The 12,901-nt window shown below is 43.4% G+C and overlaps 1 protein-coding gene across 1 annotated transcript in view; it reads right to left on the minus strand.

Moving 5' to 3' along the window:
- PTPRC (protein tyrosine phosphatase receptor type C) overlaps positions 1–12,901 on the minus strand; it is a 91,364-nt gene that overhangs the window by 8,203 nt on the left and 70,260 nt on the right. Inside the window, 12 exon segments of the mRNA XM_079981874.1 lie at positions 1,648–1,782; positions 2,738–2,874; positions 3,002–3,092; positions 3,281–3,430; positions 5,607–5,742; positions 6,792–6,949; positions 8,011–8,136; positions 9,895–9,992; positions 11,060–11,096; positions 11,218–11,294; positions 11,407–11,497; positions 11,883–11,993. Of these exon segments, the coding sequence (XP_079838000.1) occupies positions 1,648–1,782; positions 2,738–2,874; positions 3,002–3,092; positions 3,281–3,430; positions 5,607–5,742; positions 6,792–6,949; positions 8,011–8,136; positions 9,895–9,992; positions 11,060–11,096; positions 11,218–11,294; positions 11,407–11,497; positions 11,883–11,993 (1,347 nt within the window).

Below are 12,901 nucleotides of genomic sequence, written 5' to 3' on the forward strand. Positions count from 1 at the left end.
AACATTTCGTACAAAGATTTCCATAATAAAAGACAAAAGTGAAAAGGACCTAACAGAAGCAGAAGGCATCAAGAAGAGGTGGCAAGAATACATAGAGGAACTATACCAGGAAGAAATGGATGTCTCGTATACCCCAGGTAGTGTGGTTGCTGACCCTGAGCCAGACATCCTGGAGAGTGAAGTCAAATGGGCCTTAGAAAGTACTGCTAATAACAAGGCCAGTGGAAGTTATGATATTCCAGCTGAACTATTTAAAATTTTAAAAGATGATGCTGTTAAGGTGCTACACTCAATATGCCAGCAAATTTGGAAAACTCAGCAGTGGCCAGAGGATTGGAGAAGATCAGTCTACATCCCAATCCCAAAGAAGGGAAGTGCCAAAGAATGCTCCAACTACCGCACAATTGCACTCATTTCACACGCTAGCAAGGTTATGCTTAAAATTCGACAAGGCAGGCTTAAGCAGTATGTGGACCGAGAACTCCCAGAAGTGCAAGCTGGATTTAGAAGAGGCAGAGGAACCAGAGACCAAATTGCAAACATGCGCTGGATTATGGAGAAAGCTAGAGAGTCCCAGAAAGACATCTACTTCTGCTTCATTGACTACGCAAAAGCCTTTGACTGTGTCTACCACAGCAAACTATGGCAAGTTCTTAAAAAATTGGGAGTGCCTGATCACCTCATCTGTCTCCTGAGAAATCTCTATGTGGGACAAGAAGCTACAGTCAGAACTGGATATGTAACAACTGATTGGTTCAAAATTGGGAAATGAGTACGGCAAGGCTGTATATTGTCTCCCTGCTTATTTAACTTATATGCAGAATTCATCATGCGAAAGGCTGGGCTGGATGAATCCCAAGCCGGAATATCAACAACCTCAGATATGCAGATGACACAACCTTGATGGTAGAAAGTGAGGAGGAATTAAAGAACCTTTTAATGAGGGTGAAAGAGGAGAGCGCAAAATATGGTCTGAAGCTCAACATCAAAAAAACGAAGATCATGGCCACTGGTCCCATCACCTCCTGGCAAATAGAAGGGGAAGAAATGGAGGCAGTGAGAGATTTTACTTTCTTGGGCTCCATGATCACTGCAGATGGTGACAGCAGTCACGAAATTAAAAGACGCCTGCTCCTTGGGAGAAAGGCGATGGCAAACCTAGACAGCATCTCAAAAAGCAGAGATATCACCTTACCAACAAAGGTCCGTATAGTTAAAGCCATGGTTTTCCCAGGAAGTGAGAGCTGGAACATAAAGAAGGCTGATCGCCGAAGAATTGATGCTTTTGAATTATGGTCCTTAAGAATGTATCCATTCTGAAGGAAATCAGCCCTGAGTGCTCACTGGAAGGACAGATCGTGAAGCTGAGGCTCCAGTACTTTGGCTACCTCATGAGAAGAGAAGACTCCCTGGAAAAGACCCTGATGTTGGGAAAGATGGAGGGCACAAGGAGAAGGGGACGACAGAGGACGAGATGGTTGGACAGTGTTCTCGAAGCCACAAACATCAGTCTGACCAAACTGCGGGAGGCAGTGGAAGACAGGAGTGCCTGGCGTGCTCTGGTCTATGGGGTCACGAAGAGTCGGACATGACTAAACGACTAAACAACAGGAGGAGACACCATATTGCAGACTCACAAAGACTAACCTGTGTGTCATCTTTCAGCTCCGTCAGCATAGCGATAACTTTCACTTTTCTTTGATACACCATGTTCCAGAAGTCACCAATGGTTTCTGGGAGAGGCCCTTGGGTTGCTATCATTGCATTTTGAAGCCAGTAGCCCTTTAAAAAAGGAGAGAGAAAGAGAGAGAGAGAGAGAGAGAGAGAGAGAGAGAGAGAGAGAGAGAGAGACCTGAATTTGTTGCAGATAAATTGGTGGTGGGATGCATGACGCCACATAGAGATTGATTTCATACCAAGTTAAGGGGGAAACCCAATCTTTTAATTGTGTGATATAAGCCAAATTCAGGGCAACAGCTGAATAGTCATCTGTAGTTCACTTGGGAGAGATCAGTAGAAAACATTTAAAAACTTACATATTGTTCTGCACCTTCATTTGCATGTCAGGCATTTAGTCGCCATTAGTTTTGTTTATTTTTTAATGGCACGTTGTGGTTTAGTTTTGAAAAAGTAAGTGAGAATAACTTATCATTTTGTGCAGCTGAAATGGAACCTTGGCTATAAAGCTGGCATTTAAAATGCAAACCAAATCCCAGACCTCATCTCTTGGCTGCTACTTAAAAACTAGTTCTGTGTTTAAAATGGCTTTAAAAGGTAAAGGTAAAGGGACCCCTGAGCATTAGGTCCAGTTGTGGCCGACTCTGGCGTTGCGGCGCTCATCTCGCTTTATTGGCCGAGGGAGCCGGCGTGCAGCTTCCGGGTCATGTGGCCAGCATGACTAAGCAGCTTCTGGCGAAACCAGAGCAGTGCACGGAAATGCCGTTTACCTTCCCGCCGGAGCGGTACCTATTTATCTACTTGCACTTTGATGTGCTTTCGAACTGCTAGGTTGGCAGGAGCAGGGACCGAGCAACGGGAACTCACCCTGTCACGGGGTTTCGAACCGCCGACCTTCTGATCGGCAAGTCCTAGGCTCTGTGGTTTAACCCACAGCGCCACCCACGTCCCTAAAATGACTTTACTTATGGCCAAAACACAACGCTAGTCCAATGGACAATAGTTACATCAATGTGACTTAAAATCTATGAGACGGATTATGTTATCCAAACACACATACAGTTATGTAGGAAGCATTGATATATTTGTTGGGCTCCTCGCATTCACTCTCCTCATCTGTATCCTCATCGTTGGAATCGTGCTCACTCTCTCGGCTGCCCTCCTCTTCACACTTGAACAGAACTCTGTTATAGTCATCTGCATGGCAAGAAAGCCAGAACAAAGGCTGCCATTTAGATAGTTTCCAAGGAGTGAATGTCAACCCCCTGTCACAGAAACCAAGTGTGTGAAATCTACAGTTATTTCTGCCTCCTCAAATACTCACATGGAAGCACTGTGGAACTCCGATTTTTACTTTTATTTTCATCTCTGTTAGCTGCTCTCTGTGTCTGCCAATTCCTGTATGAAGGCAGTCGCTAAAGAAATTAAACATGGAAGAGATTATTAAGTAGAAATGCTAAATAATCACTCAGCATTCTTCTCTCTTTACGCTACATAGTTTTGCTCCGCAATCATCTTCCCAACTTCAGTCTAGGAGGAACAAAATGAAATGGGCCCACAATAAGCTGTTGAGAGGCAGAGGGTTGTATTCAGAGCAATTTACCTGGAATTCAGCTTCCAGTGGAGATGGGTCACTGGCAGGATCTCGCTTCTTCAGGTAATTGAGGCACTTGTGTAGTTCTGGGATATTGACCTCTGTTTCGCCAAACTGGATGTATTCAACCAAAGCTTGATGGATCAAGATGTACTGTGACTAATGTGCCCCAGGATTCCAGATGCAGGATGGAAAAATTGCAGTTAAAAGAAATGTAGGTATAATTCCATGACTACAACATTATACAGGGCAAATAGAGACTGAATCCTGGCAAGACAGACGCTCTTTGAGTTGATGCCTCTGTTGGCTAGGATGACTTGCTCTAGATAAGGTTGCACTTTCCGTAAGGGCCAAGTGTGTACTTTGGGATAGTCTTGCTCATTTCTCTATTCTTAAATTCATCTTAAATTCAGTTTACATTTCCGCACCAGCTTACTGTGAATTTCTCCTAATTATTATTATTGTTATTATTATTATTTAGATTTCTATACCACCCTTCATCCAAAGATCACAGGGTGGTTTACAATTTAAACAACACACAAAAATACATACCAAAATGACAAACAAAAACAACATGCACGCACCCCTTTAATCTAGGAAAGGGCAGGGCTGTAGGTGACATTTGTATGCTATTTTCCCTGCTGTTATCCTTACTAATATAGGCACACTATATACATAATTTGGTGCTGGGGGAATTGGGAGAAGTGCAAATTTCAAAGAAGACCCTATTGTCTCAGGAAGAGAAAATCTCCTCCCCATCCCTACTTTGAAGACATGCTTCCACATTTGTTTCTGTAGCACTTGGGGAATTGCCATCTTGTGTGGTCATGCCATACAGATGAATGGACCACTCAAGTGAGCTCTTTAAAGTACCTACCAGTGAGCAAATATATTGCTTGAGTTGTCCACCAACCAATGGAAAGCAGGGTGCTGCTTACTAGACTCTAATCACATGAAATCCAGAAAGCAGAGAGACGCACTACTGCTGTAATAACGCAGAAGGGGTGGGACTGCAATGGACCACTTGCTCCAATCAAGAGGCAAGATTGTCATATGCACAAATATGAAAGGATTTATTATTACCTCCTATGGAAGAATGGTTATTGAAATTAATGGATTTGGCTGAGATGGCAAAGTTGCCACGCTTAATTATATAAAAAAATCATAGTTGACATTTATTAATGATTGAAACCCCTTATGGATTTTTTTGCACCAAAAGGACAATGAGCTTGTGATATCTAGGTTTGAAGACTGAAAAGAGGTTGGCTTATGGAAAATAGAAGATTGATGTTATTCTGGAGCAAGAGTTTTGCATACATTTTTCAGGCTGATAGAAGGAGAAACGGAAGTCTTTTTCTTTTCTTTATTTACTTTCTTTTAGTTTTTATGTTAAAAATGCTTGACATTTGATGTTCATTTCTGTATATTGCTTTTCCTTTGTTTTTCAAGCTTTAAGAAAATAACTTTTTTAAAAAGAGGCCCACAATATATGGGGAAGGAGATGCCAGCACCTGTCCCAGTGTGAATCCATACCCCCCCTTTTTTAAATGATATTTATTCAAAATTTCAAAAATACATAGGTATATAAAAAAGGATGGGGAAAAAAAACAGGCAAATACAACAACAAAAGAGAAAAAAGAATAAAAAACATAAATACAAAAGAAAAATACAAATCCAAATTACATCCTTTCGTTTGCTTGTTTCTTGGACCTCCTCACACCTCCCTTTTTGTATTCTAACTTAATTCATTTTTTCAGCAAATTCTTCCCATGTTTCTCAATTTTTATTTAAATAGTTTATCTTAACAATCTGTCTTTTTTTTTTGTTAACTCAGCATATCCTTTCCAGCTTTTACTATATTCTGTTATTCAATTTACCGTTAATTTCTTTAACCTTATCTTACCTTAAAAACCATAAAATTTCAAATTTTAAGCCATATTTATACATAACTCCTTCAAACCTTTCTACTAAAGCCAATTAGTTCCTTTCCAGCATATTCCCTGATATTTCATTAGTATTACACTAATTCCAAAAATAGGAAGAAATTCTCCTTTTTATAAACTTTTTCCCTCTAATTTTATCCAACGTCCCTTCTTCCTGGTCTCGGGTTATGTCAGTCCTTTCTCATACCCCCCCCCCCCTTTTTTCCCCTACCAAAATATTTTCTGAGTGAATCAATCTTCCTACCGGATGGATCATCAACAGGCTCCAGTAATCACATACAAGAAACAGTGGATCCTTTGTTTTGGTATCACCTGTAGGCTATTCCAAGGTTACCATAATGAGTCATATATATATGTATATTTGGTCAACAAACAAAGCTCTGACAGCATACCTCCACCTGCACCATAAGACACCTCTGCCGCCGCAACTTGACGATGTAGCCATAGACATCCATTCTTCCTTCAGCCTCTAGCCCCTCCAGCATCGCATCAATTGCAATATAGGTTCCAGTGCGCCCAACACCAGCACTGACAAGGAGGAGAGAAAACAATCCATTGCGAATAACTGTGGCTGCAATCCTGTACACACTTACGTGGGAGTTAGGGCCACTGAACATAAATGGGGCTTTCTTCCCAGCATACTTGTGTTGGATTTTGCTGTAAGATATGCGACGTAAGGAAAATACGTTCGCTTTTTAAAGCTATTTGAGGAAAATAAGCAAACACTGACCAAGATCAGATGTGCATTCCTATAGGTACGGTTAACAGCAGTAAGAATTGTGAGGGGCAGGGCAAAATCTGTGTCTCTGTGTATATGCGTTTCTTTAGATAGCAGTACTCGCAGAAGTGTACACACGTGATAATGTTCTCTGATTCAGTTTTCTTTGTAACTTCAGATAGTGAAGAGAACTACATGGAAATGAGGCTGTAAAATTCCAGAAGTGACTTGCATCGTTTCAGAGTAAGAACCACATTTTTGAATACTCTCCTATGTATATGAAAAAAGTTCCCTGCATACAGTTAACTAGCATACCAGGGAGAATGTGTTAAAGCATCCTTCTCTCTGATGTGTATGTTTCTGCTTTATTTACAGGGAGTTTGAGGAGCATTCAGAAATATTATCCCAAAGTGTCCCAGGCCAGACACTGAGGTCCAGCTCTGAGGGCCTTCTGGTGGTTCCCTCACTGCGAGAAGTGAGGTGACAGGGAACCAGGCAGAGGGCCTTCTCAGTAGTGGCGGCTGCCCTGTGGAACGCCCTCCCATCAGATGTCAAGGAAATAAACAACTATCTGACTTTTAGAAGACATCTGAAGGCAGCCCTGTTTAGGGAAGTTTTTAATGTTTGATGTTTTATCGTGTTTTTAATATTCTGTTGGGAGCCGCCCAGAGTGGCTGGGGAAACCCAGCCAGATGGGTGGGGTATAAATAAGGTTGTTGTTGTTGTTGTTGTTGTTGTTGTTGTTGTTGTTGTTGTCATCATCTGAATACAGGTAGCACAGTCTAGAATTCTACCACTTCATTCTACTGCACCTATAGACCCAGCCTCAGTTAACCAGAGAGGATGAGCTAATTCTTACCTGCAATGGACCACAACTGGGCCACTAAAAAAGTTGCTGAAAGCATTAACTCTGCGTCGGAGCTTGAGAAGGAGATGGGGATTATCAGGGACTCCATGGTCTGGCCAGCTGGTGAACTGGATGTGGGTCACATCTCTTCCTGTGGTTTTTTCCCTTCTCTGGATGAAAAGGAGAGCATGTAAACATTCACCACTGTCGTTTCAATTGCAAATATAAAGAGCAAAGAAAGACTGGGACTGCCCACCTTCCAAGTGGTGAACAAAGCTCTCCGGCTTCCTTGGTCTTAGCCAGAAAAGGAGGGAGAACATGGATGGCCTTCTACACTGGTCTGTCTGAACAACGCATGTTATGATTAAGCCTCACGAGAGGATTCCTCCAGGGCATATTTAAACAGCACCACGAGCCATGCTCCTCCAAACCAAATATCTGCTTAGTAGAAGAGCAGGCGAAGTGCAGTGCTTAAGAGAGCGGGAAGTGAGGCACATTCCACCCGTCATGGTTTGCTGTACTTGCCTTACCTCTTGTCAACGGCATCACTGTGGGTTATCGGAATAATAATAATAATAATAATAATAATAATAATAATATTTTTTTATTTATACCCCGCCCTCCCCAGCCAAGGCCGTGCTCAGGTCGGCTAATAAGCAATAATAAAAACAAGTTGAATGAATACAACTTAAAAACAAGATTAAAATACAACATTAAAATATCGAAACATGAAAATGCAGCCTCATCACAGGAGGAGAAAGGAAAAAGAAAGAGGGGGAGGGAATTAAATTGGCTCCAAGCCAAAGACTAAGCGCTGTCTTACAGGCCCTGCAGAAAGAAATCAGATCCTGCAGGGCCCTGGTCTCATGAGGAAGAGCGTTCCACCAGGCCGGAGCCAGAGTTGAAAAGGCCCTGGCTCTGGTTGAAGCTAATCTAACTTCCTTAGGGCTGGGACCACTAGGGTCCCACTAGGAAGGGGAGGGCAAGGTGTTGGTGAGGTTGGCATGGTACAAATGCACCAGCAGAGCCAGTCCTCCAGGTGGCATGTTCACACCATGCCAACCTCCCTGCTGCCTCACCGCTTCCCTTCTCCTGTTGCTGTGCGCTACGTGCTTGGTGGTCCTTGGAAAACCACTATTTGCTTTACTTATTTACCTCTTTTACACAGCTTTTGCAAGTATGATTGCAAAGGCAAGATTATGCAAAGCTCTGCAAGTGTTGCTGTCCTTACGTTTGTGATGTGCAGCTTCTGAATGTTGTAGTCGGGGCACACTTTACATTCATTTATCTTCACAACGATGTCTCCGTAAGATGCGGTCTCCTCTTCTATGGATGGCCAGTATTTGGCACATTTGACCTGTAGAAACGCAAGGACCATCAACTGTAACCAGCTCTAACATAGGTTTGCATTTATTCGTTTACTTTAAAAAATTGTATACACTGATTTTCTCCTCCACATTGGAGTTGCTCGAAATGGCTTACAAATAAAAAAGCAGACATAAAAGTAACTGAGATCCAGCTGTTAAAACTCAAATTATCAAACTAAAAATGGCATAAAATAAACCAGCTGGTACTGCAATTCAACCCTTTCTTCTGTAAGACTGAGTAGGAATGGCTCCAATGAGAGGTATAGTAGTTAAGAGTGCCAAATTAGGGCCTGGGAGACCTGGGTTACTTCAGGAATCAACTCTTGGCCCAGGCCAACCTCACAGGGTTGTTAGGAGAAAAAAATGAGGAAGGGGAGAACCATGAATGTTACTGAGCTCCTTGGATATAAGGTGAGATACAAATGTAAACAATTTTACAGGCAGATGTAATCTTGGCTGCGAGTCCTGGAAGACCTGCTCCCTGCCCTGAAGGAATTTTTCCCCCTCACCTTGGAGGGCAGGGACCTGACTGACTCCAGCTACAAAAGCTGAAGTTTGCTGGGCAGACTTTTGGGCTGGGGTATTGTTGCTGTTGGTTTTTTGTATTTTTATTTTAGATCTTTTAGAAATTGTTCAGTTTGGTTTTATTTTATTTTTTTTTAATGGTTTTATTTATTGTTTACGACAACTTTTGGTACGCCGTAGTTAGGTATGGCTTTCATGTTATAGGCCACCTTGAGCATCATTTGAAAAGACAGCATACAAACAAAATTACGTAGAAGAGTAGAAGACTTTGGATTTCATATCCTGCTTTATCACTACCCGAAGGAGTCTCAAAGTGGCTAACATTCTCCTTTCCCTTCCTCCTCCACAACAAACACTCTGTGAGGTGAGTGGGGCTGAGAGACTTCAGAGAAGTGTGACTGGCCCAAGGTCACCCAGCAGCTGCATGTGGAGGTGCGGGGAATCGAACCCGGTTCACCAGATTACGAGTCTACCGCTCTTATCCACTACACCACACTACACCACACGTACAGGCGGTGTCCATTCTAGGCATTTCCAGTTGAAGCCATGGGTCATTTTTGACCCAGAAGAGGAAGGGATGGAGTGGAACAGGGGTGCTGTCGAGGTATAATGGGGTGGGGTGGACTTATGCATGCTCTGTCAACATGAGCCTTGGCCTGGAATGCAACCCCCGCAGAAACAGTTTTGTTTTTTGTTTTGTTTTGTTTTAAAAGAGAGAGACAGAGGAGAGCTCTGTTGGGTCAGCCCAAATGTTTTTCTGCTCCATCTTCTCATTTCCCACAATGGCCTGCCTGATGCTTCTCAGGAGTCCCTGTGCACAGTATGAGGAGAAACAGTTCCCCCCCACCCACCCCCATTCCAGCAAATGGTAAGCACGCGCTTCTTGGGAAAACTTGGCCAAGACAAACCGTAAGAAATGGAAGTAGCCATACACTGGCAGCAGAGCCTGGACAAGTCAATGCATGCTGCTGATCAAGTCAGTAGCCATTTCCTGCATCCAGATTACCAGTGTCTCCCCAGAAGAATTTGGGTTGGCTCATAAATTCATTAGCAGAAGTTATGACCCACCACAGAGCCACAACAGAGCCTTTGTACATCCTCTTGGGTATTTTGTGGCCAAAGAGGTTTCCCATAATTAACCGGATTGGTGTAAGAATAAAGTAAGCAGAGTCCTGCATATTTTTACAGTAGCCACAACAGGAGAGTGCGCTTCTTTCCCTCACCCTGTTTCCCTCCTCGCAGCGAGTCACCATGACGACGATGGTTGCCTTCTGCTCCCAGATCATTCTCCAGAAATCATCCGTTGTCTCCTCCTTGGGACCTGGGCAGAAATATTTAAGCAGTTGGCGTGATTGCCATGGGCATGACCCAGCCAAAGACAGAAGCACTTTTAAAGAGAGTTAAATGCACGCCCCACAGAAATCAAGGAAACTTAAAAGCAATTAACTTTGGCCAGGTCAGGCCAAATCCATGCACAATAGGGTGAAGGAAGTGAGCGGCCCAGCTGATCAGGTGAATGAATGGGTGGGTAGTCTGGGAGAAAGGGGAGGAGACAGCTGGGGACACAGGCCTTCAAGTACTCTCCACTGTCGCTACCACCATGGAGGGGAAAGTCTTTCGCTGCTATCGGCAGAAGGAAGTGTGCATTTCACAATCCACAGGACAGGGCAGGACAGAGAAGAGACTGTCTCCTCTTCATTCCTCCTTCCTCTGTGACTGGCAGTAGCTGCGTCCTCTTGGGATTGGGGTGAGCTGTGAGGAGATGGGGAAGCACTGGGCAAGCTGTGAGGTGATGGAGATTTGCAGGGGGTGGCAGGTAGGTGAGGTTGAGGTGGCAGACAGATGAGACTGGAGCTTAAAGGAGCTGTGAAAATATAGGGGATTGAAGGGGCTGTGTGGATATGGGAGGAATAAAGGAGATGTTAGAATATAGGGAGGTTGTTGGAGTTACGAGGCTATGGGAAGCATGGGTAAAGGGAGGGGATAGGGTTGGAAAGGGTGGAAGGTGGGGCTGGTTAGCAACGCAAGCTGGGGCAGCAGCCCCTCATATGTATGAGCATGGAGAAAGAGAGAGAGACTACTTTCCTGCATGATTTAAGGTGAGAAGGGAAGGAAAAAGAAAATGTGTGTTTTGGGGGGAGGTTATTGGGTTGTTGTTCTTATTTTGAATATGTATTTTGTGGTATTTTGATTTTATTCTGTGAACTGCCCTGGGACCTCCGGGTATAGGGCGGTAAAGGTAAAAGGTAAAGGGACCCCTGATCATTAGGTCCAGTGGTGGCCGACTCTGGGGTTGCGGCGCTCATCTCGCTTTATTGGCCGAGGGAGCCGGTGTACAGCTTCCAGGTCATGTAGCCAGCATAACTAAGAAGAAGAAGTAATACCAACCTTGGGCAGCAATGTATTTTCTTGGTTCTGTGAAGCCCTACAAGATAAAGTAATTTGTTATTATGCCCAGGCAAACTAATATCTGCACATTCTTAGGAATAATTACAAATAACGTTTTCAATCTGACATTAGGAATTTTGCTAACGGTGGTCACTCACGTCAATATGGCTTGCATTTATGTAGTCAGATCCAGGGTCCCCGAGTACTGAAGAAAGCTCCACACGGTTGTAGTCATCTTTTCATACAAACAGTCATAAACAAAGGTTAAGACGTTATCAAAGGTTATCTTCAGTTTGATATAAATTGGGGCAGGGAGGATAAGAGCCCAATTTGCAATATGTACTTACAAGGGAGAATGTCAATGTAACGGTTTTTGTTCTGGTTGTAAGATTTGCGTGCATCTTTTATCGTGAATTTACTGAAAACTCTGGGAATGCTCTGCAAAAGGACAACAGCATAAAGAATTATGTGAAACAATTGCCACCACAGTTAGGCATATTTAGCTCTTTAAAACTATTCACATCATAATTCATTTCAACTGCACTCCTTAATCCAGTTGATCCACATTCAGGGCTGCAAGCCAACTCCCACTTACTGAGGACTAACTGCCAAAGGATTCAGTACGACTCATCTCTTATAACGCAATTCTAGCCTTCTGGGCTACGCAGCTGTGCTCTGCACCTCTCTCTCTGTCTCCCCCACCCGCAACCTTCCCTTCAGGGAACTTGGGAACTTCTTACCCCATAACAAAAGCAAGCCAGCCACCAGCATTACTCATATTTCTGATTTACACTTGGCTAATGTCTTTTAATGGGGCACCAACCTGAAATTCATCCAGGAAAAGTCTTCCTTCATCTGCTATCTTCCTCTTATATGTTTCCCACAACAACTCTGCAGGAATTGGGTCAATGTTCAGCAGATGTCTCTCATCTTCTTGAAAACACGTAGAAAAACATATATGTCATGGCATTTGTTTCTTTTAATACATATCACACAAAGGCAATCCATATTTAAAAACATGCTTAGGTTCCTATAGTTTTGTTATAGGTTTGTAATCAAGTTATACAGCCTGAGTGCAATGAAATGACATTCGGCAAAGCACTACCAAATAATTCACATTATTTAAGAGTATTACATTCTCTTAAAGCAGGCATAGAAATATGTTGGATTACAACTCCCATAATTCCTGACTATTGGCCATGCTGGCTGAGGCAGATGGGGACTGGAATCAAACATCTGGAGACCATGGGTTCCCCATCCTTAAAGTATATACAGTGGTGCTCCGCAAGACGAACGCCTCGCAAGACGGAAAACCCGCTAGACGAAAGGGTTTTCCGTTTTGGAGGTGCTTCGCAAAACGAATTTCCCTATGGGCTTGCTTCGCAAGACGAAAATGTCTTGCGAGTTCCTGCGGGGTTTTTTTTCCTCCCCCCCCCCCTTTTTCTAAGCTGCTAAGCCGCTTATCAGCTGATCCGCTAAGCCGCTAAAAGCCGCTAAAAGCAGCTAAGCCGCTAATAGCGCTAAGCCGCTAAGCCGTCAATGGGCTTGCTTCGCAAGACGAAAAAACCGCTAGAAGAAGAGACTCGCGGAACGGATTAATTTCATCTTGCGAGGCACCACTGTACATTTAACAGCATTACAGAGTTAGGTCTGGAAGATTTGTCAGGTCACAAGAATTCCCTGATGTTACTGTTGGAAGTTTGGATGCAACTCAGTTTAGAGAACAGGGTTTTGCATTTTCACATATTAAACTTCTCAGGTGAACAATAGGCTTGTTTGCCTTCCTCCCAAGGTGAAGGGAAGTGACATAGGCTAAGCCAGGCAAGACAGCTTACTCTATGG

The sequence above is a fragment of the Podarcis cretensis genome (genome assembly GCF_951804945.1).
Source record: "Podarcis cretensis genome assembly, chromosome: 6".
Lineage (NCBI taxonomy): Eukaryota > Metazoa > Chordata > Lepidosauria > Squamata > Lacertidae > Podarcis > Podarcis cretensis.